Raw genomic sequence first — 25,702 nt, forward strand, 5'->3', positions numbered from 1 at the left:
TGTTTTTGAAAGATTTTAATAGTTATTGAATGGTCTACATTTTACATGTACAGCAAATATAATACAATTACAACCCTGGTTTTAGATTCACCAAGATCAGCTAACAGATCCTCATTACAACATAAAACAACAGAACTGGACTTCATCTGCACAAACCTGATGGGAATAGCTATTGCCACGTCATGTAACAGACAGAAAAGCGCTGAGTAAAACTGAAGTTTGCTGCTTATTGGTATTAAACCCTGCTTGATGAAAACCAAAACTCATAATGAAGACTACATTTCGGAAGACAATGTGTCGGCCTGTGTTTACATCTCGGTTTAGTATCCATAATTAAGCTCTTGTACAAGAACTGCAAAACTCTGTTTTACAGCAGGCGGACACCAGGAGTGGAAAATGTTCTGTAGGGCAAAATGTACGTCAGTATTATTTAAAAATTCTTATTTGTGTGTGAAAAATATATTCTAGCATACAGGTAACACACAAACCTAAATACGTACTGGTTTATGTCATACAGCCAAGGATGTTTCCTAAGCGTTCCTTGCCAAAACAAAAGGACAATAAATGTAATTTTAGTGAAATTAAAGTGAAGTTTCCTGAAATTGGCTAAAGATAATCATGCTTCACTGCATCAATATTGCCCTAAACTTTTTTTTGTGTGTGTATATATATATATATATATATATATATATATATATACACACACAGGAAATGTGAAGGCTAACATTAACCAAAATAACCACAAGACTTGGATTTAATTAATGTCCAAAACAAATCAAATGACTTTTATCCCTTAAAACAACAACTTATTCGTCACATTTAAAGATGTCACAGAGTGTAAAGTTTAATCTCTCCTGTCACAGAGTGTAAAGTTTAAAAGAAAAAAAGGACATTCTTAAAAACAGGATGCAGTTGTTCCTTCACCATTGTACAAGGACAGAAAAAGCTTGTATATGTGTATATCAATGTACATGTACATTCAAAAGGTACAACAGTGGTCCTATGGAACAGTTATGCACCTTAAATAATGTTCTTTTTGTACTGTAAAAAAAAAAAAAAAACTATTAAAATTAATGAAGCCAACAAGCTGTATAGTAATGAGGTGTGTGAAACTACCCTGGAATAAAATCTAATTGTTCAAAATTTTAAATCCGCTCACTTTGTTCAGGACGAAAACCTACAGAAGACAACCTTGAAAGATTTTGCGAGCAGAATCCGAGAATTTCTAATTTGTATTTCTACACGGATTTGATAGACGACTAAGAATAGGGGTGAACCTCTTAACAAGTCAGAATGTTCTAGCAGTTTCCCAAAAATAAATAAAAGAACCCTGAAGTGTTATATGGCATTGAATGTAAGCAGATGGTATGATATAGGGAAAACTGTGATATTAGGTTGTACTGTCATCATACTGAACAAAAAAAAAAACCATTAAGACTCATCGGTAAGTAAATAAAGTTGAATGGAAAATGATCACACTCTCTACAACAGACCTGGGTGGAAAAGTACCTAAGTACTTAAGTCTTTGAGAAAATACATGTATTTGAAAATACATTCTAGTGCTCAAATACTCAAAATACTTATTCTCTGTATAATATTCGGATATGTACATCGCAAATACGTCTCACTTCTCAGTATTCACAGGTCTGTTCCTAGCAGCCATGCATTGCTGCTTGCATTACGCTACAGGATAAATGAGCCATGTGTGTAAAAAGTGTATAAAGTGTGTAAAACGTAGGGTTCTACTACTGTATCACTCACAAATAATCAACCAGTGCATAGCATAAAATGTTTAGCTGCGTATATGTGATTTCGCTGTTATGATTGTTAGAATTTTTTCCTTATGTGTCGTGTCTCAGGCAGAACAGCGTTAAGATGAAGCACTACAATGAAACCGGAAAGAATAATATGGTGATCCATCAGAAAAACTTGAAATTTGATGCACCGGATTAAAGTAACACTTTTCTATGGAGCTGAATTCATAACTCTTGTGCTCATTACAGTAACAATGCCGCTTATTAACATAATATAAATGTCATTATTCACCTTAATGCTATGTGACGTATGCTGTAGTTTCAGCCTCAGAAGCTCCGCGCACAGGCCATCTGAGATCTTTTTTTTTTTTTTTTCACTTTTCTGGCCACAAGCTTCAGAATCATCAGGGTAACAATCTGCTTGGTCACTACAAAATAATAAGTTATTAGAGTTTTGTTTTGGAGCACTGAGTAAAGAGATCATTTTTTGTGTTTGTTGATAAGCTACAGGGAAAAGGTCTGTCGAATTACGTATTTCTGTAGGTGGTTCTTGGTGTACAAAATGCTAAAATGCACCAAAATGCCAAAGGTCTGGCTATGTAATGCATAGCTATTACACTGAGAATAAAACAATCTGCTCGTACTGCTAAAAAGACTTGAAACACATACTTAAGGATGAATAATGACATTTACGTTACATGTTTATAGCCGAACAAAGACCAAAAGAATTATAAGCACATTATTAAAAGTCTGAATACAAGCTTCATAGAAACCGTTACCGTGACATCTTATATCCGAGCAAAATGATTCATTCTAATTTGCTGTGATGTGAACATTCGGAACGTAAAGTCGCCCTTACTGACTTAAGAAAACAAACTTTACTTTTAAGAACTCTGTACTTTCAAGGCTTTAAGTCAACTCTCATGACAGCCCAAGCGCATGGTTCGCCGTCAAAAATATAATTTGAGTTATTTCATGATGCTTAACTGCATAAAACCAACAATTACGAGGATACCGAGGATGCTGCAAATCTCACCACACACACAGACCGACATGGCACAACCCAGGGCGACAACCATCCCTAGACAAACACACAACTCTAGACTAGCGTGATCATTTGAAATATAGCCTGCAAATTCCATTTTGTTGCTTTTTAATAAAACACAGACTTTTTTTTTTTTTTTTAATAAAGTGGTTAAAATATGGAAGAATACTGCAATGATATATAATATTTTGCATGGATCTCTTCAGTGTATTTTTTTTTTTTTTTGTCTGGAAGACTAGAGTACCACAATTGAATGTACAATAAATGCGCTGTTTATTTAAGATTAAGTACTGTACCAACTACAAGCATAGATTATTACTTTTGAAGAGTGCAATATTCCTTACTGAATGTTATATACGTTCGTTATGAGTTCCTTGAGCAATGTAGCCTCACTTATACTAACTATTCTTTTATGCCCACGCACAAGAACATAATGCATGATAAAACACAGATTTTAATTCCTTCTTTAGTGCTACCTCGAAACTATGGCCTCCGAATCTAAGACAACTAGCATGCATGGAAAAAGAGAGACGGGATGGGGAAAAACACACAACCTGCTTTCCAGCTCTGTTTTTAACACACCCTTGATGACTTTCCGACAGCATTTCTCATTTGTTGAACCCTTGTCGCACTTTAAGGACGGTACTTGCTCAAGTGAAGGCTGAATTCGGCATCACTATACACTGTAGAACTTACCCAGGATGCATTTGAACATGACATCATTCGATTAGTTCAAACAAATCACCTAAGAATTTTTTTAAACTAGATTTGTTTTCCTCTTAATGTTGTGTCTTTGCCTTGTGCTAGAAGTGACCACTTGTGTGATTTATTTAAGAGAAAGATGCCATGGGTGTTTTACAAACAGTAGTAAAAAGCAGGGATAGTGTTTTCTTTCCCTCTCAGCTGCCTAGTAACGAGTCCTTGGTGCTACACAGGAGCATGAAACCAAGTGGACTTCCGAACTTTATTGCAAACCACACTCGGAAACGTAGCGTCCAAAGCTGGTGCTTTGATTTGGTCAGATTTGAGCGTGATGAAAGGAATCACTCAAGTAAGCATGCTTGCATCAGTCCTACACAAAGTCCTATAAATCATACACTATATCTGTTTGCTTTGATCGGACAATGTAAGCACATACAGAATAAAACCAAATCCAAATAAGCCTTTTAGAGCCCGACAAGTTTAGTAGTGTGGAGCGAGTGCAATTGGCGTGAAGTTCAAATGACCAGGGCATCAAACCATCCTGTTTGGTTTTCACACTTCATTACACCTCTAAGCCTCCTAGACCACCAGCTGCATTGCTCCTGTCTTATTGTATCTCTTCTACCATTTCTGCATATGCACACGATTGAGTGCATAATCAATAGCATGTGCATGTAAAGCCTATTACAGCAGGCCTTTTGCTCATTTTGTTCATGTTTTACATACTGCATGGATAATATATCAACATTGCGTCACAGCTTTGTGAGATATGATGGTGGATAACCTACTGACATGTCCATTAAAACTAACATGTGCACTAAAGCTTGGTAACTGACTAAAATGTCCACTAAAACAGGCTTACCCTCTGCCCTCCCCTTGAAGCATCCAGTGAAACTGGCTAACCCACCAAAATGTCCACTAAAGCTGGATAACCTCCTGAAATGTCCACTAACCCATTTCAAGTGTCCAGTTAAGATGATGAGCCAATGAAAAGTCTCCTTAAATCTGGTTAGCTAACTAAAATATCCACTAAAACTGGCTAACCCACTTCAATTGTCACTTAAGATGATTAGCTCATGGACATGTTTCCTTAAATCTGGTTAATTAACGAAGTGTCAGTTAAAACTGGATAACCCACTTGAAGTGTCCATTTAAGATGATGTGCCCAAAGAAATGTCCACTTAAGCTGGTTAAACCATTTAAATGTCTATTAAACCCAGATGCCCCACTTGAAATGTTCACTAAAATTGGCTGCCCCTCTTAAAGTGTCTAATAATGGTGGTTAATAGACCACCTAAATATTAATAACCACCAAAGCTGGTTAACCCAATTAAATTATCCTGGTTAAACCATTGAAGTGTCCTAAAGCCTGTTAATTCACTTCAAATATCACCTACTAATGGTTAACCATTTAAAGTGTCGCTAAAAACAGGCTAATTCACTTTAAGTGTTGACTAAATCTGGTTAACTGATTTAAAACTCACTAAAGAAGGCTAACCCACTTTAATGTCCACTACAGCGGATTAAACCGCTGAAAGGTTCTCTAAAAATTGTGCATCTACTAGAATGGCAGTACCAGATGAAAACGATTCACTATGAGTCCCCAAACTGGAGGATGTCAACCTTTTCTCAAAGGCAAATTTTGACAGAGGAAAAAAAAAACCATAGCCCTTTCACAAGAGCACTGCAGAAACGGAAAAAAAAGTAAAAACCCTGAACTCAAACCTAAATGTTATATAGTGTAAGAAGCAAATGTGTACATTCAGACTGTTAGAGAAAGTACTAGTGTAGCACAGGACCCAGTGTTAACAGCAGCACAATGCTCGCTGCTGCTCAGTGTAGTTGAATTTTCTGTTCGTGTGTTTTAACTGCTGGTAGGTATTGGTCAGGGATTTCTAACGTAACACAAAAACTGAACAAATTTCGATCGAGTGAGCAGCTTTAACGAAATCGCCAAGAACACATAAAGTGACCGTTGCTCGTTCAGTATTTGTACTCGCAGAAGGACTCTGTGGCCCGGTGCTGGAGGCTGCGTCCACGAAGACTGGAAATGTGAACAATGTGAACTCCAGATCTACATCAAACCCACACAAGAAAGAAAGAGAGAGAGAGAAAGAACAAGTGCACAGGACGTTAATTGGATTAAACAGTAAATGCTCAGCATCAGCAATGTTCTACTCTTACCTGTCTGAGCAATTCTGTATATCCTAAAAACATTTGCTTTATTGACTACATGCCTAGTCATGCCAAGAGAAAAGGATCAACGCTGCATATTTGTTCCACAAAAACCTTTATCTAAAGTGTTTTAAATGAGGCAGAATCTAATCCAAGCATACAACTGAGCAGTTAAGGAATGAGGGCCGTGTTGGAAGATCCAGCAGTGATTCTCTGAGGGATGATACACTGTATGGCCAAAAGTGTGTGAAAACCTGACCATCACACCCATATGAGCTTTCTGAACATCCCATGCCAGATTTAGTTCTCCTTTGCGGTTATGATAAGCTCCATTCTTCTGGGAAGGCTTTCCACTGGATGTTGGAGCGTTGCTGTGGGGATTTGTGATCACTGAGCCGCAAGAGCATTAGTGAGATCAGGCACTGATGTTGGTGAGGAGGTCTGGGGTGCAGTCGGTGTTCTAGTTCATCCCAAAGGTGTTCAGTGGGGCTGAGGTCAGGGCTCTGTGCAGGACACTCGAGTTCTTCAACTCCAACCTTCACACACCATGTCTTCATGAAGCTCGCTTTGTGCACAGGGACACTGTCATGCTGGAACAGGGTCTCTTATTTCCAGTGAAGGGAAACTGTAATGCTACAACATACAAAGATATTCTAGACAATTGCGTGCTTTCAACTTTGTGGCAACAGTTTGGGTGTGACGGTTAGGTGTCCACACATTTTTGGCCATATCGTGTACCTATAGGAACTATTAACTTTGATAATGATGGGTTTTAATTTCTACCATGAAATCAAAAATCATGGACCCCTGGCCATGCTTTGCAGACCCCAGAATTTTTGGAGGGAAATAGTGAAAACATTGGGCAAAAATCAGAAGGTTACTGAATGAATAATCTTTCAACTGAAGGCAATGCAAGATTATTATATACAGTATTACATATATATATATCCTCATAGCGTAAAAACTAAATTCTTCTTTATTGCATTCAGTACTTTGCTTCAATACGTCCGGCACTGCCCCCTAGCTCACACAGAATCATTACAGGCAAGTATGCTGGCAGACTCCAGAAGTGCACAGACGCAGTATAAATCAACCCTGACAGGACTGTGATTTGAAGTCACGAGCACAGAATCTTAACCACTAAGCTACTGCCTGCTCCTTTTCTTTATGTATCCTCTGTATCCACTGTAATGAAAAGTACAGCTTACTGATCCCTGTAGCACGAAGCCACTCACATGCAGTGGGCTGGCAGCTCTACCAGTGCGGAGGTACGTAGCTGTACCCCTGTGGCCTGTACGTTGGCACGGTGACCGGGTGAGTGCCGATGTGTTGCGTGTGCTGTGGTGTGGTGAGCAGAGGCCCTGTGGAAAACAAATGCAAAGAGTCTAGCACTGCCATAACAACAAAACACTGTTTGTGCGATGTGCAAAATTTTTATTTGATGGAACGCTTGCTAATTATTTTCTGTAATTAAATGCCAACAGTGGGTGAACTCTAATAAAACATTTAAAAATCTCCACATCTTAGGCTATATCCCTGTTTTGTTTTCCTATAAATCACATGCATTTGCTCTGTTTCATTAAAGCCTGATCTGAGTGGTTCAGCTGCCCCAATGCACTGAGTATAAAATAATCCTGGTGCCATCATTGCATGTACTAAATGCTAACGTTCACCTCATCAAAAAAACAGTCAGCATAAAATCATCCCCTACCTGCAGACATGGCCATGGTGGAGCCGCTCAGCATGCCCACAGGTACACTGTTAGGCCGGGCGGCAGGCACCGGCGCTGGGTAGATGGCCGACGGCAGGCTGTTGGGCTGCACCACCGTGGTGTGATGGATTACATGCGGCTGCGCAAACACCGGCTGGGAATAATACGCACCCTTTGAGGGGAGAGACGATGGAAAGGAAAACATCAGAACTGTTTAAAGAAGATTATAAAGATGAAGAATTCTTAACCAGATATGAATTTAAATATTGATAGGCATTACTGATGGTCTCCGCATGGGTTTCCTCCTACCTCCCAAAAACAAGCCAGGTGGATTGGCTATGCTAAATTGCCCCAAGGTAAAAATGTGTTTCTCTATGGTGCCATGTGATGGGACTGGCATCCTTTCCTGAGTGTATTCCTGCCTTGTGTTTTCTGGTTCCACCGAGACACTGACCAGGATGAAGCCGAAATCGAATTGATTCGACCGAACTGCCCATTTAAATTCTATGTTGTTATGAGTTCTATTAAGATTTGATTCATTTCATTCAAATCGATTCTGTGAACTATCCGTTTTAAATGAATTCAACTTTGATTCATTTGATTCACCGCCTGATCAGGCTCCTGTGTTTACTGTTTACCATTTTCATCTATATATGATAAGATGATTTAATGTCTAAGAAAGACATAAACTCACATACAGTGCTGAGTATCAGATTAATTAGAGATTAAGAATTTTAAACTAATTATTTAAAAAAACAGCAGAATGAAAATATATATCGTTACTGTAAAATATTATCACAAAAAACTACTTTTATTAGCATTAAAAATATTTCTAGAAACCTATTTCTTTTTCGCATTGTTCGTTTTATGTATTTTAAATAGCTCGTCATGCATAGAAAGTAAGGTTTATTAGCACTGTTTTGGCTTGATGGTGTGTGTCACTGCCCACCTGAGCGTAGAGATTTTGTTGAGGGTAGGCACTTCTGATGGGAAACATGGCCGTGGAGTAGGGGCTCGGGGACGCTGAGTACGGTGGAGGGGCTCCGTTCGTCTGTGCCGGGGGCACCTTATAGGGAGTTCCTGTTGTGTATCCTTCAAAAACAAAGGCACCAAAAGAAAGAGGTCACATGACATATGTACCAAGGATACAGCTGGGTAATGGAGACAGGATATGAGGGAAGACATGCAGGGCTTTACCTGGAGGGTATCCCGGAGTGCCCGTCTGGTAGATATTAGGTGTGTATGCTGGAGCTGTGGTGGGATAACCTGCAGGATAGCCTGAGGACAGACACACAGAGATCACAGGGTCAGAACACACACACACACACACACACACACACACACACACTCTCTCTCGCTCTCTCTCTCTCTCTCTCACACACACGTCTGTCATTTGTAAGAAAACCCTCATGGAATAAGAAGACTGTATTAAACATGCAGACACTACTGATCAATACTGAGTCAATATTGACTGAACTCTGTGAGACAATGCAATCCATCCTCCATAAAAATAACTAACAGAGAGGAAACTAAGGACAGACAAAACATGATTAACATATCAGGAAGAAAGAGAAAAAAAGAGACACATACTGAGGAACAATTACTTTCTCAAACTGCACTGTAAATTGCCTCTTGTGATGAATTCCTTCTTCAAACTGCTCTACATGCTACAACTAATCAGCGAGCGAAAGCGTCTCCTGAACCCCTGTTAATATTGTTCCAATTTTTATTTTCCTTAGAGAGAAGCAGAATAGATAGCAGTCGCTGAGTAAATTTCTACAACAGCAGTTCTATCAACGGTTCTGGCAGGAAGGCAAATCACAGGTTTATATTAATGCGTTCTTTCTAAAACATCATAATTTCTGTAGTAACAACTGCAGACAACAGGGACTTGTACAGCAGAGAAACTAATTAAATACGTGCAGCTCTTGATATTGTAGAGTTTTCTGTGAGGAGATGTTTATAAACTTAGCATGTATGGAATGAGTCTCCAATGTCAGCCCTTTGTAACAGAAGAGAAGCTGTTCCTTTAGCTTTTCCGACTTGGGAAGGTCTACAAGACAGAGTGCTTTGAGCTTCGTGGCTTCTCAGTAACACGGCAAGCTGTGTTTTCCTGTTTTATTAATTTCAAGAGTGAAAAAAGACTCTTTGCAGCTGCTATAAAGTAAGTGCTAACAGGAACCTGTTTCACAGATATTAAACTATAAATGGATAAAACGTACAACGTACAACGTGTTGTGTTGGCAAATTGCTGTAGTATAAGGTATAAGAATAATCTGTCTGACTCCATCACGCCATTGTTGATTATTTTCCTATAACAACACACACCCAAGTGTTTTATTGCTTATACACTGTATAACTGATAACCTGCAGATTTCTATAAATGGCACATATTACTGTTTTAATCCTTTTTGTGTTTTTTTTTGTTACATAACTGTAAAACAGTGTGATAAAAGCGATAGTGTAATGGCACACTAGTAAATGTAACAATTGTTTCACAATACAATACTGTGATCATATTTACATTTGTATTCACATGACCTCACACCCTTTCTGAAGAAAAGCACCCTTTAGTGAGAGTGCTGAGCAGCTCACCTGGGTACGTCATGGTCTTGGGGTTTCCGTACGCCGTGCCTGGCTGCACTGGACTATAAACAGGATTCATGCTGGAAGACGGTCGAACCTTACTGAAGGGGTGAAAAGAAGATGGAAAAAAATGGGAGGAAAGGGTTTTAAAGTCAGCATTAAACACACATAAAAGAAGCAAAGCTGGTGTAGCATCATAGGAAAGCAGTGAGGTTTGGAAAACACTTTGTTGCTCCTCCCAGATGTGTCTGCCAGGTTTGATTAATGAAGTTTATTAAGAGATAAAAATAGGTCATGGAGGAAAAACTGAGAAAGTTTGGAAAGCATCCAGACAAAAAGTATACAGACGACAATATAAGCAGTAGAGTGGTGAGAGTGTTCACAGTTCAAATAATATTTTCATAACTCAAAACAGAAGAAATGCCAAAATATAAGTTATATATATATATATATATATATATATATATATATATATATATATATATATATATACACACACACACACACATTTGAAAATGAAGATCTCATTTTCGACTTTACGTTGCTATTATGTCTATCAAAACACAGATTTTGACTTTGACAGTTTTCTGAATAAATGTGTATAATTTTTTTGGCATACATCATTTTCACTTTTTTCTAAATAAATATAAACTGTATAAACTGTGCAATACTATACTGTGTGTTGATTATTAATTGGACTTATTCTGCAAGTAAAATTTAATCTAGATAAATATCGACAACAAGAAATAACTATGAGTAAATAAATAAATGTAGATCAACACAAAATATGATAAAAGTCTAATATCACCTGCTTGCAATTTTTTTTTGTTTAGGAAAGCAACACAATTTTCACTTTCAATTTGCGGTTTACACAAAAAAAACCATAAAAAAGTGCTGTTGCTAATCTTCTCTCTGTCTGCGGCAGTATAAAATTACATCTCATTAATATTTAAGGAATGTGGCACCTCTAATAAGAATATAAAATCACATATGACACAAATTACACAGAAAATTTGACAGGAAAAAAAAGAACGATCAGGAGGAAATGGCTCATATTAAAATCAAAAGACCAGAAGGAAAAAAGAGCATGATGGATATTACGAGTGACAGTATAATAACACGACACTGGAGAGTTAACCAGATGAGGTTACAGGAAAAGGAAACAGACGACTCCTGAGTGCAGAGCTGTGATGGATGGGGAACTGAGGATGGAGAGAGGAAAGAGAACGAGACCATGATGGATGCATGCACTGCTCGTTTATGTCGTGTCGTAAACAGAGTCCCTTAGAGAACATAACTAAAGGACACATTATGGTGCGGCTGATGGGGGCGGCGTCAGCCATAGCTATAAACCTGTCATGTGTGTCCACTGTGTTCTGCACACTAAGGACATCGGTTTGAACGTTAGAAAGCTAAACCTAATAATCTCACTCCCTGGTGAGAAAAAGATACCTCATTTACTTGGCTATACTCGAACAAAGTGATGTATACGTTTTAAATTCTGCTTTAGCTTTATTGCAACATGCCCATTTGTGCTATTCCAGCAATTACGGTAGTTTGCCCATCTGTTAGGGTTTTTATAGTGAGCATGCTACAGCACAAGTTATGGTAGTTTGCCCATTTAATGGTGTTATTACACTAGGCATGCTACACCCAAAGTTGTCATAGTTTTTTAGGCATTTGCAGATTTGTTGGTGTTTTTACAGTAGGCAGGTTACATTAAATTATGGTGGTTTCTTCCCACTTGTTAGTAGGCGGGCTACAGCAGAGGTTATGGTAGTTTGCTCTTTTCTTAGATATGTTATATGTAAAGTTTTGGTCATTTGTCCATTTCTTAGTGTGTTTACGGTAGGCAGGGCTATACCCAAAGTTTTGGTCATTTCTGCACTTTTTACTTGTTTCATGGTATGTGTGTTATTGTTTTTAGGGTAGGCAGGCTACATCCAAAGTTATCATAATCTGCTCATTATTTTAAGGCATGCTACTCCAAAATGCATGGTAGTTTGCTCATTTGTTGGTGTTTTTGCAGTGGGCAGGCTACATCCAAAGTTATTGCAGTTTGTCCACTTGTTATTGTTTTTATGGCACGTGGGCTACACCAGAAGTTGCTCATTTCTTAGGCATGCTACACCTGAAGTTATTATAGCTAGCCCATTTGTGTTTTCAAGTGTTTCAGAGTAAGCATACTACTCCCAGAGTTATGATAGTTTTGTGCTATGAATGTTGTCATGGTACTGGTTACGGTAAGGTTTACTCACATTTGTTTAGCAGACATACTAAATCACAATCTTTATGTCTATGAAATGACGCTAATGATGACCAATGGGTTTGCTCTTAAAATTCACAGATCAACTCTATTAACACAGACCACATTTAATATAATTCCTAATCCAGTTTATTGGTAGTAATACCATGTCATTTAACCACATTAGCTTTGCAAATCAAACATAGCTGTGTTTTCACAAAAAAAACACAAAGCATTTCTGTTCGAAGTCTTTTATAAGTATGAAGTTTTGGATGAGAAATTTCGAATAATGTAACATGACACCTAAAAAACATTCATATTCCATTAATCAAATGACCTCACTTCCTTTTTATTCTTCTGTGCCTGTAATGAGGCAGCGTTTTACTGAAGTCAGCTGTGTTACAGGGGAAAGATGGAGAAACACTGAGTGGATGTGGGGGACTTTAAGTAATACCACTAACCTCTTTGAGTTCTGAGAGCTTTCGGGTCTGTACATGAAAGCAAATGAGTCAATGGGATGCCCACTTGCCATGTTCTGATCGGGCAAGTGTAGGTGGAGCGGAAAAGCGTGTGCAAATCTGAAACAATCAAAACAGTAACATATGGTGATCACAGTGAGTGAGGGGGAAAAAAGTGAAGCAAATCAAAAGCAAGGCAGTAGCATCATGAAAAAGTTAGTACTCGCTGTTTACACTGAATCATTTGGCAGGCATTTTTACACAAGGCAGCTAGAATCCAGCAGCTGAGGGTCAAACGCCACAAGAGTGTCTCCTGAATTCAATTATAAATGGTTTACACTACTATGAATATGATTTATACCACAGTGCTGTTGTATGCTTGATTCTGATTGGTCAGAAAGTGCTGATTAATTTTCTATAACAGCAGCTCTGACAACAGTCCTGAATGCATAGGTTATATTAATTCTAACACGTTATCATTTGTATAATAACAGCTTCATTCACAGGGACTTGTACGGAGGATGCGCCACATAAACTGATAAAATGTGTGTAATTATTGATATGGTGAGGTTTTCTATGACAAGATGTTTATTTAGCATTTATGGAAGGAGTCTCCAGTGTCAGCGCAACAATTTTTCTTTTTGTATGTTTTTTCTTTCTTTCTTTTCTTTTTCATCATTCTTTGCATTCCTAATTTGTTTTTTTTCTTCCTTAAAAAAGGTAACTCTAAATGGATTAATGGAGCAGTCTGACATGTCATTCTTTTATTTTATAAAAAAAATATAATTATGGGCAACTTGCTGCCGTATAAAAGTAATAAGACACTTCGAGACAATAAACACTGAGAAAAGAATTAATTTCAGGGTGGTGACAGTGGCTATGTTTACATGCACATATCTATAATATTCTGATATTAATCATTTGGCAATATTCTAATCAGTATCGAGTCATGCATGTAAACACTGCAATCTGATTGCCCGATTCAGATTAAGACAATATTCTGATTCCCCAAATTCCCACCCCTGGAGTATGCCTGTTTTAACTGGAATTTTGTTGCATGTAAACACCTTATTCCAAAAACCCACTGAAAGGAGATATATCCGCTTGCTCAGTCTGCAAGGAATTGTGGGTGCTAACAGATGCTTAGCTGTAGGCTAGGTATTCAGGAATGGCGGCTCAGGCCTACTTACATCAACCATGTATACAGGAATATTCCGATGCCTGTACACAGATAAACATGGTATTCGGAATATGGCTCCAACCAGAATATAGACCTTAATCGGAATATTGATGTGCATGTAAACGTAGTCAGTGATTCCGTTTCACATTGCGCCGCATCACGCCACCCCGTTGGGGATTATTTCCTTATAACAGCATACTCCATCATTTTTTTTTATATAGGACTGGTTTTGCCAAGAATAAAATCTAGCTTCATTCTGAGTCAAAACCAGCTTAAAAGACAACTATTTTTATCTGAAGCACAAATCCTGCCCCATAAAACCCTGCCTACAGAATGAAATGCAGGTGTAATAAGAACATTTGCTTCATTTGTGGCAAATGGAAAATGTACATTTTTATTATCACTGAAACAGGGAATTAGAATTAAACCACTAATAAATAACTTCACTCAAATTTTTTGTGGGACAATTTAATTTGCTGCTTAAATTAAAAAAAAAATTATATTTAGCTGGAAACATGCACGTCTACAGATGTGTAGACATGCGGGCTTGTCTACATACTTCAGAGAGTTCGTCTGAGGACATTCTCCCGTCATGGTGCGATGTGTAAATCATAAACAAATGCATGTCTGTATGACACGGGAGGAGGACAGAGGACGGTGGGTGGTCTTTGTAATGTACAGTGTACAGATTTACAGTAGGATCCAAACGTCTGTCACTTGCCAGAACTGCTTTCTGATTTCATTTTTCAAATACAATTAATACAACATTTACTAAGTTGATACCAATCATTCAGAAAATCTAGAAGAATGTCTCTTTTTTTAAAACTGCTGTGCCTTCTAACTCACATTAAAGAAAACCTCCACCCTGAAACATGTTTGCGAGGTGTTTAGAGATTTGTTAGTTAGTGCTTTATTTTTGTTTGTCTTGTCAGAAGTTAGCGGTTGTCTGCCGCTCTGACGTCACTAAAGGACACTGTTATTGCTAGCACAGTTACAATGGTGTGTAATAGGAGAAAAAAAATGTAAACAATCGCAAACGTAAGAAGATTTTGGACTAAAGGGCTAAAGCGCTGCTGCATCAGCCTCCTTAAGTAGATGGAGCGAGGACTAAATCCTGCTAGCATCACTATCATCAGGTAATCAAAATGGCACTGTGTGTAAATAAACTCACCATTTTTAAACATTTTATTACTAAAAAATAAATCTTGGGCACCACTGAAGATCACATGCTAATTATAATTATATAATTATAATCAAGGGTGGATTTTTCCTTTGAGAGATCAGTGAACGTACTAGTCACTCTTTATTAGAAAACCTCTCTCTTCTTCATGCAGCAATGTGCAAACTGGGTCACTTTACACACATATTCAGTTGCTGCATGTCACTGGACTGCGCACACACACACGCACACACACACACACACACACACACACCATCCTCCTGTGCCAACAAAGAATTTTGTTTTGCTAAACAAGACATGCCAGTGCACGCTTAAAGCCACATCACCTACGGCAAGAAGATTAGACTACAGGTGTAAGAGACAGTGAAGCGAGGTTGTGTTTATCATATCTGATCACGTCTAATGCCGTTTCAGCCAGAGGAATCAGAGGTGACTAATGCAGTGGGCTTTAACCTAAGCGCTGCTCCAGTTTAAAAGATTTTAGTGTAGAATAATAACAAAAAAATTGTTAATCGCCAAATTTAAATGTCATTGCTTAACCACTTACTCATTATATAAGTCCGAAAGATTTAAGACTTAAGATTTAAACTACTACTTTCACTTGAGAGATCTTCACATATAGTCAAAATACAGGCTCGGTTATGTGACAAGAAGACTGGACTGACTAACACTCGTGGTAATTACAGCGTTACAACTCTCATTGCTTTTTTTTTGTAAACAAATGCATCTTTATTCTTAATTTTGAACACTTGAGAACCTCATGTCTTACAATTGGACTACAGATTTAACTTCTCACGGATATCATCAATACTTTTATATAACGTTAACCAGCTCCAAAATCCCTCATAGGAAATGGAATAGATTTGGTTTAAATCTAGTTTTATACCCATTGTTTCATTTTTATCTCCTTGGCAAATAAATATTTTATTGAAGCTTTTCATTGTCTTTTTTAATGGAGCACTGTTGTTTTTGTTGGCACTCTGTTGGCAAACCTAAATGTCAAGTAACGGGAAAAATCCAAGCATTGCGATATGATATTTTTGCCGTATCTGTCACTCCATAAATTATTAACTACATTAATTATTCAATTTACATTGATTCAACTAGAAGCGAGATAGAGAATCCAATCTATCTAATCTAAGCACAGAGCTGAAGTGAGAGAAGCCTTGGTCAAGAGCCAGTTCTGGAAATCCTGGGATTTAAGCTCATAACCTTCCCATCACCAGAGTAAAACTCTGAATCGGTTGTGCAATATATCTTGATATTCAACATCTACAATATTATAATCATGAACAATTCAAAATATTGTCGCTACCCGTGTGCTTTATTCATGCCTAGTAATCAGCGTTTTGGACAGCATTTGTATTCGTGACGTGTCGCAGTTGAAAGGCAGAGCAAGGTCTTGTAAGGTTTCTATTTTCTGTACTTTCTGTCCTGGAGCCCACTTTTCATCTCTATCATTATAAAATTGAAAACCGAGACGAAAGGTCAGGCAATAATTGCGAGATGAAAATTTAATTATCGTCACATGCCTAGCACAGAACCTCACCTTTAGGTAACAAAGGCAATGTTGACCGTGTGCTGCCTGGAATCACCTAAACATTCAGTTTGTAGCTTCGCTTCAAATATGTCGCAATTCTTTCGTCGGAACACATTACAGAGAGTTTTGACCAAGTTTTTATTTACTTGATTCAAGAGCCAGTTCTCAGCATTCAATTAAGGTCTGTTTTAGCAAAAGTCTCCCTCGCTACATGCCTTTTCTGTCCAACTTTACCCACATGGTCATTTCGGTGTACCAAATGTGGCCTGTGGCTGCTCACACTGCGATTCACAGACTAACCGTGTGCCCTTGATGTGTCTCTTGGTCGTACAGGTCCTGTTAAATGTTTTGTAGACTATAATCTAAACATTAACATTATAACCCAAGTTTAGCTACTACTACAGGAGATGAGATTTTCATGGAGATGTAGACACGACATCTCTCAGTTTGCATGTAGTAGTGTTACATAAAGTGATGCATACTGGGGCTGAATTAACTCGTATTATGTTCATTTGCACCCAGCAGGACTGATGTAAACCTGCAGGTGTTGATTAAGCACTAGAGGAGTTGGCGGCTATGAAACCAGGCAACCGTGATGAAGAAATAAACTGCTTCTTAAAGACGGTAAAGATGATTTTTTTAATTGAGCTTAATAGTGTGTTGGTTAGATAGACATACAGACATATAGATGTAGCCTCAGTGATCCTGTGTAATCAGAATAAAATCAGAATTGCTAAAGTACATGAGGACATCATGAACAGTGCAAGTGTTAATTCATCAGTGCACGTGCAATTTCGATGGGAGCTTAACCGGTAGCTGCCAGTCCACCAGTTCTTCACAGGAATGAATGCTATAAGAGTTATCCCGACTCAACCCAGACAGTCTTGATTAACACTGCATGATGTTAATGAACATTGCAAGTGTTAATTCATCAGTGTATCAGGACTTGAGATTAACTGCAAGTGTTAATTCATCAGTGCACGTGCAATATTGACGGGAGCTTAGTGAATGCTGTAAGAGTTATCCCGACTCAACCCGGATAGTCTTAATGAACACTGCATGATGTTAATGAACATTGTAAGCGTTAATTCATCTGTGCATGTGTAATTTGGACTTAAACTTAACTGGTAGCCATCTAGCTACAAGTTCTGGAAATGAAAGAATCCTGTAACAGTTATCCCGACTCAACCCGGATGGCCTTAATGAACACTGCATAATGTTAATGAACATTGCTAGTGTTAATTCATCAATGCATGTGCAATTTGGACTTGGGTTTAGTGAATGCTGTAAGAGTTATCCCGACTCAACCCGGATAGTCTTAATGAACACTGCATGATGTTACTGAACAGTGTAAGTGTTAATTCATATGTGCACGTGCAATTTGGATTTGGGTTTAAGTGCTAGCCATCAATGCACCAGTTCTTCACAGGAATGAATGCTGTAAGAGTTATCCCGACTCAACCCGGTTGGCGTTAATTCAACCCCGACACCGAGGATTTATTTCTTCCGCGCGCGCGACAAAGAAGCATTTCCTTTGCTATGCAGTGCCCCGTTTCTGAGTCCAATCTCAGGTATTTGACGTTTCTTGTTCTGTAATATGATCCACACTCTGACTCCCGACACCATTTTGCAATGCAGGTCTCCAAAAAAGGGCCGGAGAAACACAAGAGCTCGGAGTCAGTCCACTCCACCACCACCACCACCTCCTCCTCCACCTCTTCCTCTTCCTCCTCTTCCTCTTCCTCCTGTCATGGTCCATGATGTGTATTATGTCTTGCTTATTGCCCACTGTGCCAATACACGACTATGGATTTTTTTTATTTGGTTAAAAGAAAAAAAAACAAAAAAGGCAATAAAACATTTAGATTTTCTCAGCAATCTCTCTGATAGCTTAAAGGTCTCGGGGTTGGTCTTCCGCCGCGCGTGCGAGATCAGCACCGCTTTATAGGCATTAAAACGTTCATTAAGAAAAATAAGCAGAGAGAGAAAGAGGAACGCGGATGTTTCGCCGACAAACGCGTGAAAAGGAAGAAATGGACGTGTGAGACTCACCGAACCGGAGCTGAAGCTTTCTATTTCGGATCTGTTTCAGCCTCCTGGCGCTTTCCGCAGGCCGCCTTCGCTTTTGTTAAATGGATGAATTTCCTGCGCTTTTGCTTCTGCACTTTCGGCTCCGTAAGCGGAGCTGCTGGTGACATCGGCATTCAAACCAAGTGGGGGGATGGGAAGGAAAAGAGAGAGAAAAAAAAAAAAAAAAAAAAAAAAAAAAAAAGAGGAAGAGTCAATATTAAGTCTATGGGCAGAGGGCACCAGAGCTACCAAGGAACCGCTTCCATGTTGGATAGGATAGATGAATCCCCAAAGAATCGGTTCTGTGTGTTTTTAAACGATTCCTTTCAAGCAAGAAAGATTCGACATCATGGCGTCTTGTGCAAATATGTTTTCGAAATTCTAAATGTGCAACCATGCACAATTTGCAGTATGAGGACAGAGAGCTACAGATGGACCCCTTTAGTGGTAATAATGTGAGAATGCCAAATGAATCGGTTCTTTTTTTTTTTTAAACGACTCTTTTAAGTGTATAGGATAACACATTATATATCCAATAGTATATGGACACCTGAGCATCAAAGCCTTTTTCACCTGTTGAACATCCCACTCCACATTTAGTCCCTCCTTTGTTGTTACTCGGGGAAGGCTTTTCGGTAGATTCTGAAACGAGGCTGTGGGGATTTTTGCCCATTTTTCTTCAAAAGCTTTGGCCGAGAAGGCCTGGTGTGCAGTCAGCGTTCCAGTTTATCCCAGAAGTGATCAGTGAGGCTGAAGTCAGGGCTCTGTGTAGACCAGTCGAGTTCTTCAGGTCCAACCTTGGTAATCCATGTCTTTTGCATAGTTGCATGGCCATGCTGGAACAGGTTTGGGCCTCTTAGTTCCAGTGAAGGGAAATCTTAATGCTACAGCATACAGAGACATTCTAGACAATTGTGTGCTTCAAACTTTTGTGGCGACAGTTTGAGAAAGACCCACATATGAGTGTGATGGTCATGTGTCCACATACTTTTGGCCATATAGTGTAATAACAATAATAGGAATACATGTACACTTATACATGTACACTTATACATGTACACTTATACATGTAGTTATCCAATCAGCCAATCATACGACAGTAGTGCTATGCATAAAATCGTGCAGATACAGGTCAGGAGCTTCGGTCAATGACACATCACACACCAGAATGGGGGAAAATCTCAGTGACTTTGACCATGGTATGGTTGTAGGTGCCAGACAGACTGGTTTGAGTATTTCAGAAACTGCTGGGATTTTCACATACAACAGTGTCTAAATGGGGCACAAAAAAAAAAAATAAAAAATAAAAAAATTCAGTGAGCAGTGCTTATGCAGGTGAAAACACCTTGCTGAAGAGAGAGGTCAAAAGAGAATGGCCAACCTTGATCTAGCTCTAGCTGACAGAAAGGCTATGATAACTCAAATAACCACTGGTTGTGGTATAAGATGGGAGGCTGAAATCTAACATTAATCAATAATTTCTCAGTGATGAAACTGTTGAGAAATGCATTATACCACAAGGTTTCAATGTTATAATTAGAATGATGTGGGGCAATCACTTACACACCCATGACTGTGTTTCACAATCATGGCTGATGATGTGTTACGGTCTTAGTTTATGATTAGAAACACTTAATACAAAGTGTGAACAATGTAAATGCATCATTTTAATTGGTATTAGAGACGCAATATAATGTTAAACAATGACAACTGGATGATGACTGTAAATGTGGTCTCATAGACTCTCTTCTAGATTAGATAAAATGGAAATTTTAGACTTGGAAATTTAAACATGATTAAATAACAAAGTTACAGTTCAGTTCAGTATTTTTTTTCTCTAAAGCCAGATACAATAATAAAACAATAATAATAATTACTGTTGTATACATGCGTGGAATAAGTTTGCCTGGTCAAACTAGGATAGTTTATAAATATTGGTTTTACAGGAAAACCTTGTCAAAGGTTTATGTACAGTGGAGATGATGGCGAAAAGTAGGGCTCGAAAGTCAAACTAGAGATAACAAGTGAAAACCAAGTTTTACACTTTTATAGGCTGGCAGTGTTTAATTGACTGGTTTTATTAGTTTTCTCACCACACCCATATCAACTCACATTCATTACTCATATTACACTATAATATTTAATTATTACACAATATTATGTGGGCGAACAATGGGGTCCATAGCTCACCGCTCTTCATAAGCAAATATTTAATTCATTTATATATTTAAACAAACCCATTTACACCATCCATTTCTATTAAATTTTTGTGTATCTGCACAGGACTGCAATGCCCCGTGACACTGAAGTGATCATCAGACAAGCTTTTAAGCCAAGCTGATCCTGACAAGAGCACTTACAGAAATCAAGGATGATAAAAATTTAAATGGTGTCTGGTTTAGGTCTGATACAAGTACGACCCTCTAGTGGTAGAACTGTGTGCATCAGAGACAAAAGGAGTCCTTCTGCTGAAGCACTGAAGGTCAAGTGTACGCTGCTGTACTGATAACCTCATTTTCTTTCATTTTCAGTCCAGGTTATTGCAATATTTTAACTGTTTCATTAGATCTGAATAACTATCTAATACACACAATGATACAGTGTTCAAATTTACACATGCACAAAATGAATCAGACGTCTCATGCATTGAGGTGGTTACTTATGGCTGTTAGTTACATTATAAACCTGTATCTGGTGTTAGCAGGAGTTCAAGTATGTTACAGTTTAAACATTAAGCTGATCTGTTCTCCAAGGACAATAGATTGAATTTATTATTCAGTGTGCCAAAACATAGATACTGTGCTTGGCTATATTGCACAAATGATTAATAGATTTAGAGTTACCTTGTAACTAAAATATCAATATTAAAAAAAAGAGCACAAGAGTTAATGCATTGAAAGTGTCACGAGAGCTACACTGCGTTATTGATCACTGTTCATCTTCAAGTGGCTCTCACACACCTCTTCATAAGCCCCTCTTACATATTTGCACACACAGCTGTGACTAAAAAAAGCTCACGGCCTGGCAGCCTCGTACTTGGCTGCAGGGTGTTGCTATGGACAGTTACCATGACGATGCATCAGGAATGGTTCGAAATAGTACAAGAAGGTCGAAGTGTCTATCGTTGGATGAAAGTGTGAAATAGCACTCAATATTCATGGCATGATAACTGAACTCAACAGCATGTTTTTCAGTGTGAATGTTCAGAACATCCAGAAAACTTGTCAGATTCTTTTAACAAAAAAAGCTTCCTGGAATCATAACCATTTTTCTAATCTGTATGAGGATTGCATGTAGCTTTTAGTGATTGTCATTTTCTTTGATCTTGGAAATCAAGTAAAGAATAAATGGTTCAAGCTGTTATAGGAAAATAATCAACAACAGGGTGGTGAGATGCTTTTACCGCTCTGAAGACACAAAAATGCATCTTGTCATGTTACACAGAAACTCCTCTGTTCTTCCCAAACCATCCCATGTGAGAAAACCTAAAGTTACAGGTTTACCTTTGAATGATACAAAGCGCTGACACTGGAGACTCCTTCCATAAATGCAAAATAAATGTCTCCTCACAAATACGTAAAGAATTTAACATTTTTTTTAATGTGTGAAGTCCCTGTGTATATTGTTGTCTATTGTATAAGTCTGTGCTTTGCCTTGCGTCCGACACTACTGTCAGAGCTGCTGTTACAGAAAATTATTCAACACCTTCCTGTGGTATAAATACATATATTTCTGACATCTTTATCTACACCTGTATACTAGAGCATTACCAGTAACCGTTTTAGATTTCATTATTAGTTTGATATGTCTCTGTTTTGGTACTGACTTCTACATCAAGAAAAATCACTCATAAATCTAAAAACATTGTGATTCTTCATTCCCTGTTATCCACGTATTATATGACACCGATTGGGGATATTGCCAGAACAAACTGATGGTTTGAAACAGGCAGAATGTAGATGTGAATGACTGCAATTACTATGTTTACACTAAGTGTTTATACGCAGTGTCTATATATGTATGTCGTAAATTAAGTCACTCGCTCAGCAGAAAGCCATCTGTTTCCTAAACCCACCAGGAGAAGAGAAGCAAGGCAGAATATTCCAGAGGTTGGTACTGAGTGAAGTCTGTAATCCCAGATTACTGTCTCGTCCTCATCCATGGGATTAGTGAAGGCACCAGGGTGTAAACACACATATTCCCTTCCCTCAACATACACGTTCACGTCGCTCTTCACTATCAAACTGACATTTTTTAAATCTAACAGGAATTAATTTTTTTCTCTCCAAGACTTCCAAAAAGACGGACAAGTGTCCTTTTAGATTTTGGAATATCTAGGATTTGGAGTCATGGCTCTGCTGAGATCAGGCTGGCTCTGGCGGCAGTGTGAGTAGCTTGTTCATGAATCTTCCTTCAAAAGAGCACAGACGTATCAATACAGAGTGTTTTATTTTACACACAATATACCACAACAGAAACTGTAATCAAGTAAATGAATTTTTTGAATGACTTGGTGTGTAGAAAGAGGACAGAGACCTCTGGTGTTTAATTAGTGTTGGAAAAAAAAATGTTGATGTTAAACATTAAAAATTTACACAGAAAATCCAGTTCAACATATTTACATTGATGTATTTGATAGATACTTTTTATCCACAGTCAACTGCCAATATGGAAAATATTTAATGTGTAAATATTTTCAAAGGAGACTTTGTAGGGCTGTGCCCAGTGACAGGCAGCAGGTAGAGAGCGATAACAGAGATAAAGAGGCTATTAATAGGGAATGACTGAACACAGAGCTGTAGAGGTGTTAGTAGACAGAGGCTTTGGTGTTATAAGACAGAACTTGTTCCACTTGTGGAGAAGGTGATAGTAATGTTCACTCCAGTGGTGTATACAGTGAATCGCTGTGAACTCGCATATCAAATACAATATCACATATCCTATTACTTAAAGTAGTAGAGAGACGCTTTGGTCTCTCATGATGTGTGATCTATCCACTGGAAAAGGCCCAATCCATTGCGGCAGTTGTGTAACTACTTTTATTTAACATATTTGGAAGGAGTCTCCAGTGTCAAAGGTAAAGCTGCTCCTTTACGTTTTCCACTACAAGAAAGTCTTCAGGACTAACAGGACAAGCTGCATTTATTTATTACCTCCATTTACTATAACGTAAGTGATAACAGGAACTCATTTATTCTGTGGATATTCCACAATATTAAATATAACTATAAATAGATAAAAAGCTATTACGTGTCATTTGTAATTATTGGCAAATTGCTGTGGTGTAAGAGAAATAAACCACTGCATGACATTCTGTTATTGGACAATAATCAACTCCAGGGTGGTGACAGTAACTCCGTTTCATGTCAGGCCACATCTCACCACCCCACTGTTGATTATTTTCCTATAACAGCACACCTTGAAGTGTCTTATTCTTTACTAAATATGCAGAGGTATTGGAAAGGTGGCCCTTCTTCTATTTCAACACACTGTGTGAATCTTTAATTCTACTGCTACGGTGACTTCTCTTCATTAAGAGTCTAGCAGAGTATTTTTATTGATTCTCTGCCATAGGAACTGCATCCATTATCAGCATCAACCTCTATGCACTTGCTGCTAAATTTTATTATTTAACTGACATTAATGTTCTGAGTCATTAGAGAAGCCACTGAAGTGTAAATCTGCCTTACAGCGTCAATCCTCAGGCGCTGGAAGCTGAACTGGTGTGACCTGTGGATAGACGGGAGTCTGGTGTTTTATATGACAGACTCAAGGAAGGACTATGAGACTAGAGTGAGTCTGAAGAGTACATGTGTGAATGTGAAGTCTGGCCTGGAGTGTGCAGGTGAGCCATGAGCCAAAAAACTGTGATTTCTGGGAATATTAATTTTCTCTTTAGGCCAATTTTTTGCACCATAGTGCTCAGAGTGTGGAAAATATTTTCTCTAATTAATAATTATGCTTCCTTACTCTTCCCCTTTACATTTTCATGAAAAGCAAATATGTACTTTCCTTTTCAGTACACCTTACATTTTCATTTTGACCAAATCTCAAAGATCAAGACTCAAATAATGATCAAATTTTGATATTTTCTGATCATATTTCTTAATTTATTAACAATAATTAAAACACCATCAAATCCATACCAATCTGTATAGATACCACTGATGAGAACTGCGTATTAGACTTGCTTCATGCATTAAACTTACTTTAAAAAAAAAAAAATAATAATAATAATAATAATAATACAAAATCTGATCTCTTAAAAAAAATCTGAAAAATTAAATTCATATGATTTAATTCCATATTGCAGAGTGAATGCTAACCCTGCCTGTAAGCTGAACCTTAACTATTGTTATTTGTTTTGTGCAAATAGTTTCAAATTTGCATGGGTTAAAGCATGTTAAAAGAAAAAAAAACCTTCACTCAAATATCATTTTGACTTATTACATTTAATTAAGTATGACTAAGAGCCACAATTTCAGTTTGTCAGTGTACAATTTTTGTACATTTCCACTCTTGTTAATGCCTTAAGATGAGACTTGTTCCATATTTACATTTCATTTTTGCAGATTTTGTTGTGTAGTAAATTTAACATTGTGTATATTTTGAAACAGGCGTGTCTCCACCGGAGAGCCACCCGAGAGAGAATCTGTTGGTGTTGTACCTGAAGGACGGATCCACTGTGTTCCTGTGTGCTAACAGTGAGGATGAGGCTCTGTGAGTGCTCTTGTCTACATCTCCACTCTAACTCTTTGTGATCGTCTCATCAAACTGATTGTTTCTGTGGGTTTTTTTTTTCTCTCATCAGGGCTTGGAAGCTGACAATCATGGAAGCAAAGCAAAGTCCTGTAAGTTGCACACACCTGTTCAGTGTATTCTCTTAGAGTAAGCTTAATATGCACTGCTAGTGTGTATAGTGAAACATATATTGTAGCATTTTTGCTTAAATTATGTCTAAAAGGCTTCATTTTAGAAAATAAAATCTAAATCTAAGCAATAAATATGAGTAAAGTAGAAATCTTGGTAAATATTGTACTAATTACTTTAGACCCA

The 25,702-nt window shown here is 38.0% G+C and overlaps 2 protein-coding genes across 4 annotated transcripts in view; one reads left to right on the forward strand and one right to left on the reverse strand.

Annotated features, from left to right (window-relative positions):
- On the reverse strand, positions 1 to 18,782 carry LOC113544780 (myelin-associated neurite-outgrowth inhibitor). The gene is made up of 8 exons (XM_026943719.3): positions 18,629 to 18,782; positions 12,680 to 12,796; positions 9,983 to 10,074; positions 8,585 to 8,665; positions 8,337 to 8,479; positions 7,388 to 7,559; positions 6,912 to 7,037; positions 1 to 5,575 (listed from the first exon to the last, which is right to left on the reverse strand). The coding sequence occupies exons 2-7, from the start codon at positions 12,748 to 12,750 to the stop codon at positions 6,931 to 6,933; spliced, it is 666 nt and encodes a 221-aa protein (XP_026799520.1). The 5' UTR covers positions 12,751 to 12,796; positions 18,629 to 18,782; the 3' UTR covers positions 1 to 5,575; positions 6,912 to 6,930.
- The window catches only part of plekhb1 (pleckstrin homology domain containing B1), an 11,196-nt gene continuing 3,473 nt past the window's right edge, over positions 17,980 to 25,702 (forward strand). Inside the window, exons 1-4 of one of the 3 annotated variants that reach the window (XM_053241078.1) lie at positions 17,980 to 18,147; positions 24,339 to 24,491; positions 25,264 to 25,366; positions 25,458 to 25,497. In XM_053241078.1, coding sequence (XP_053097053.1) covers positions 24,407 to 24,491; positions 25,264 to 25,366; positions 25,458 to 25,497 — 228 coding nt within the window. In that variant the 5' untranslated portion in view covers positions 17,980 to 18,147; positions 24,339 to 24,406. Of the gene's footprint in view, positions 18,148 to 18,862; positions 19,094 to 22,589; positions 23,033 to 24,338; positions 24,492 to 25,263; positions 25,367 to 25,457; positions 25,498 to 25,702 lie in introns of those variants that run through there. The other 2 variants (XM_034312551.2, XM_026943720.3) reach the window with 2 other exon arrangements.

The sequence above is a fragment of the Pangasianodon hypophthalmus genome, chromosome 17 (genome assembly GCF_027358585.1).
Source record: "Pangasianodon hypophthalmus isolate fPanHyp1 chromosome 17, fPanHyp1.pri, whole genome shotgun sequence".
In the NCBI taxonomy this organism is placed as follows: domain Eukaryota; kingdom Metazoa; phylum Chordata; class Actinopteri; order Siluriformes; family Pangasiidae; genus Pangasianodon; species Pangasianodon hypophthalmus.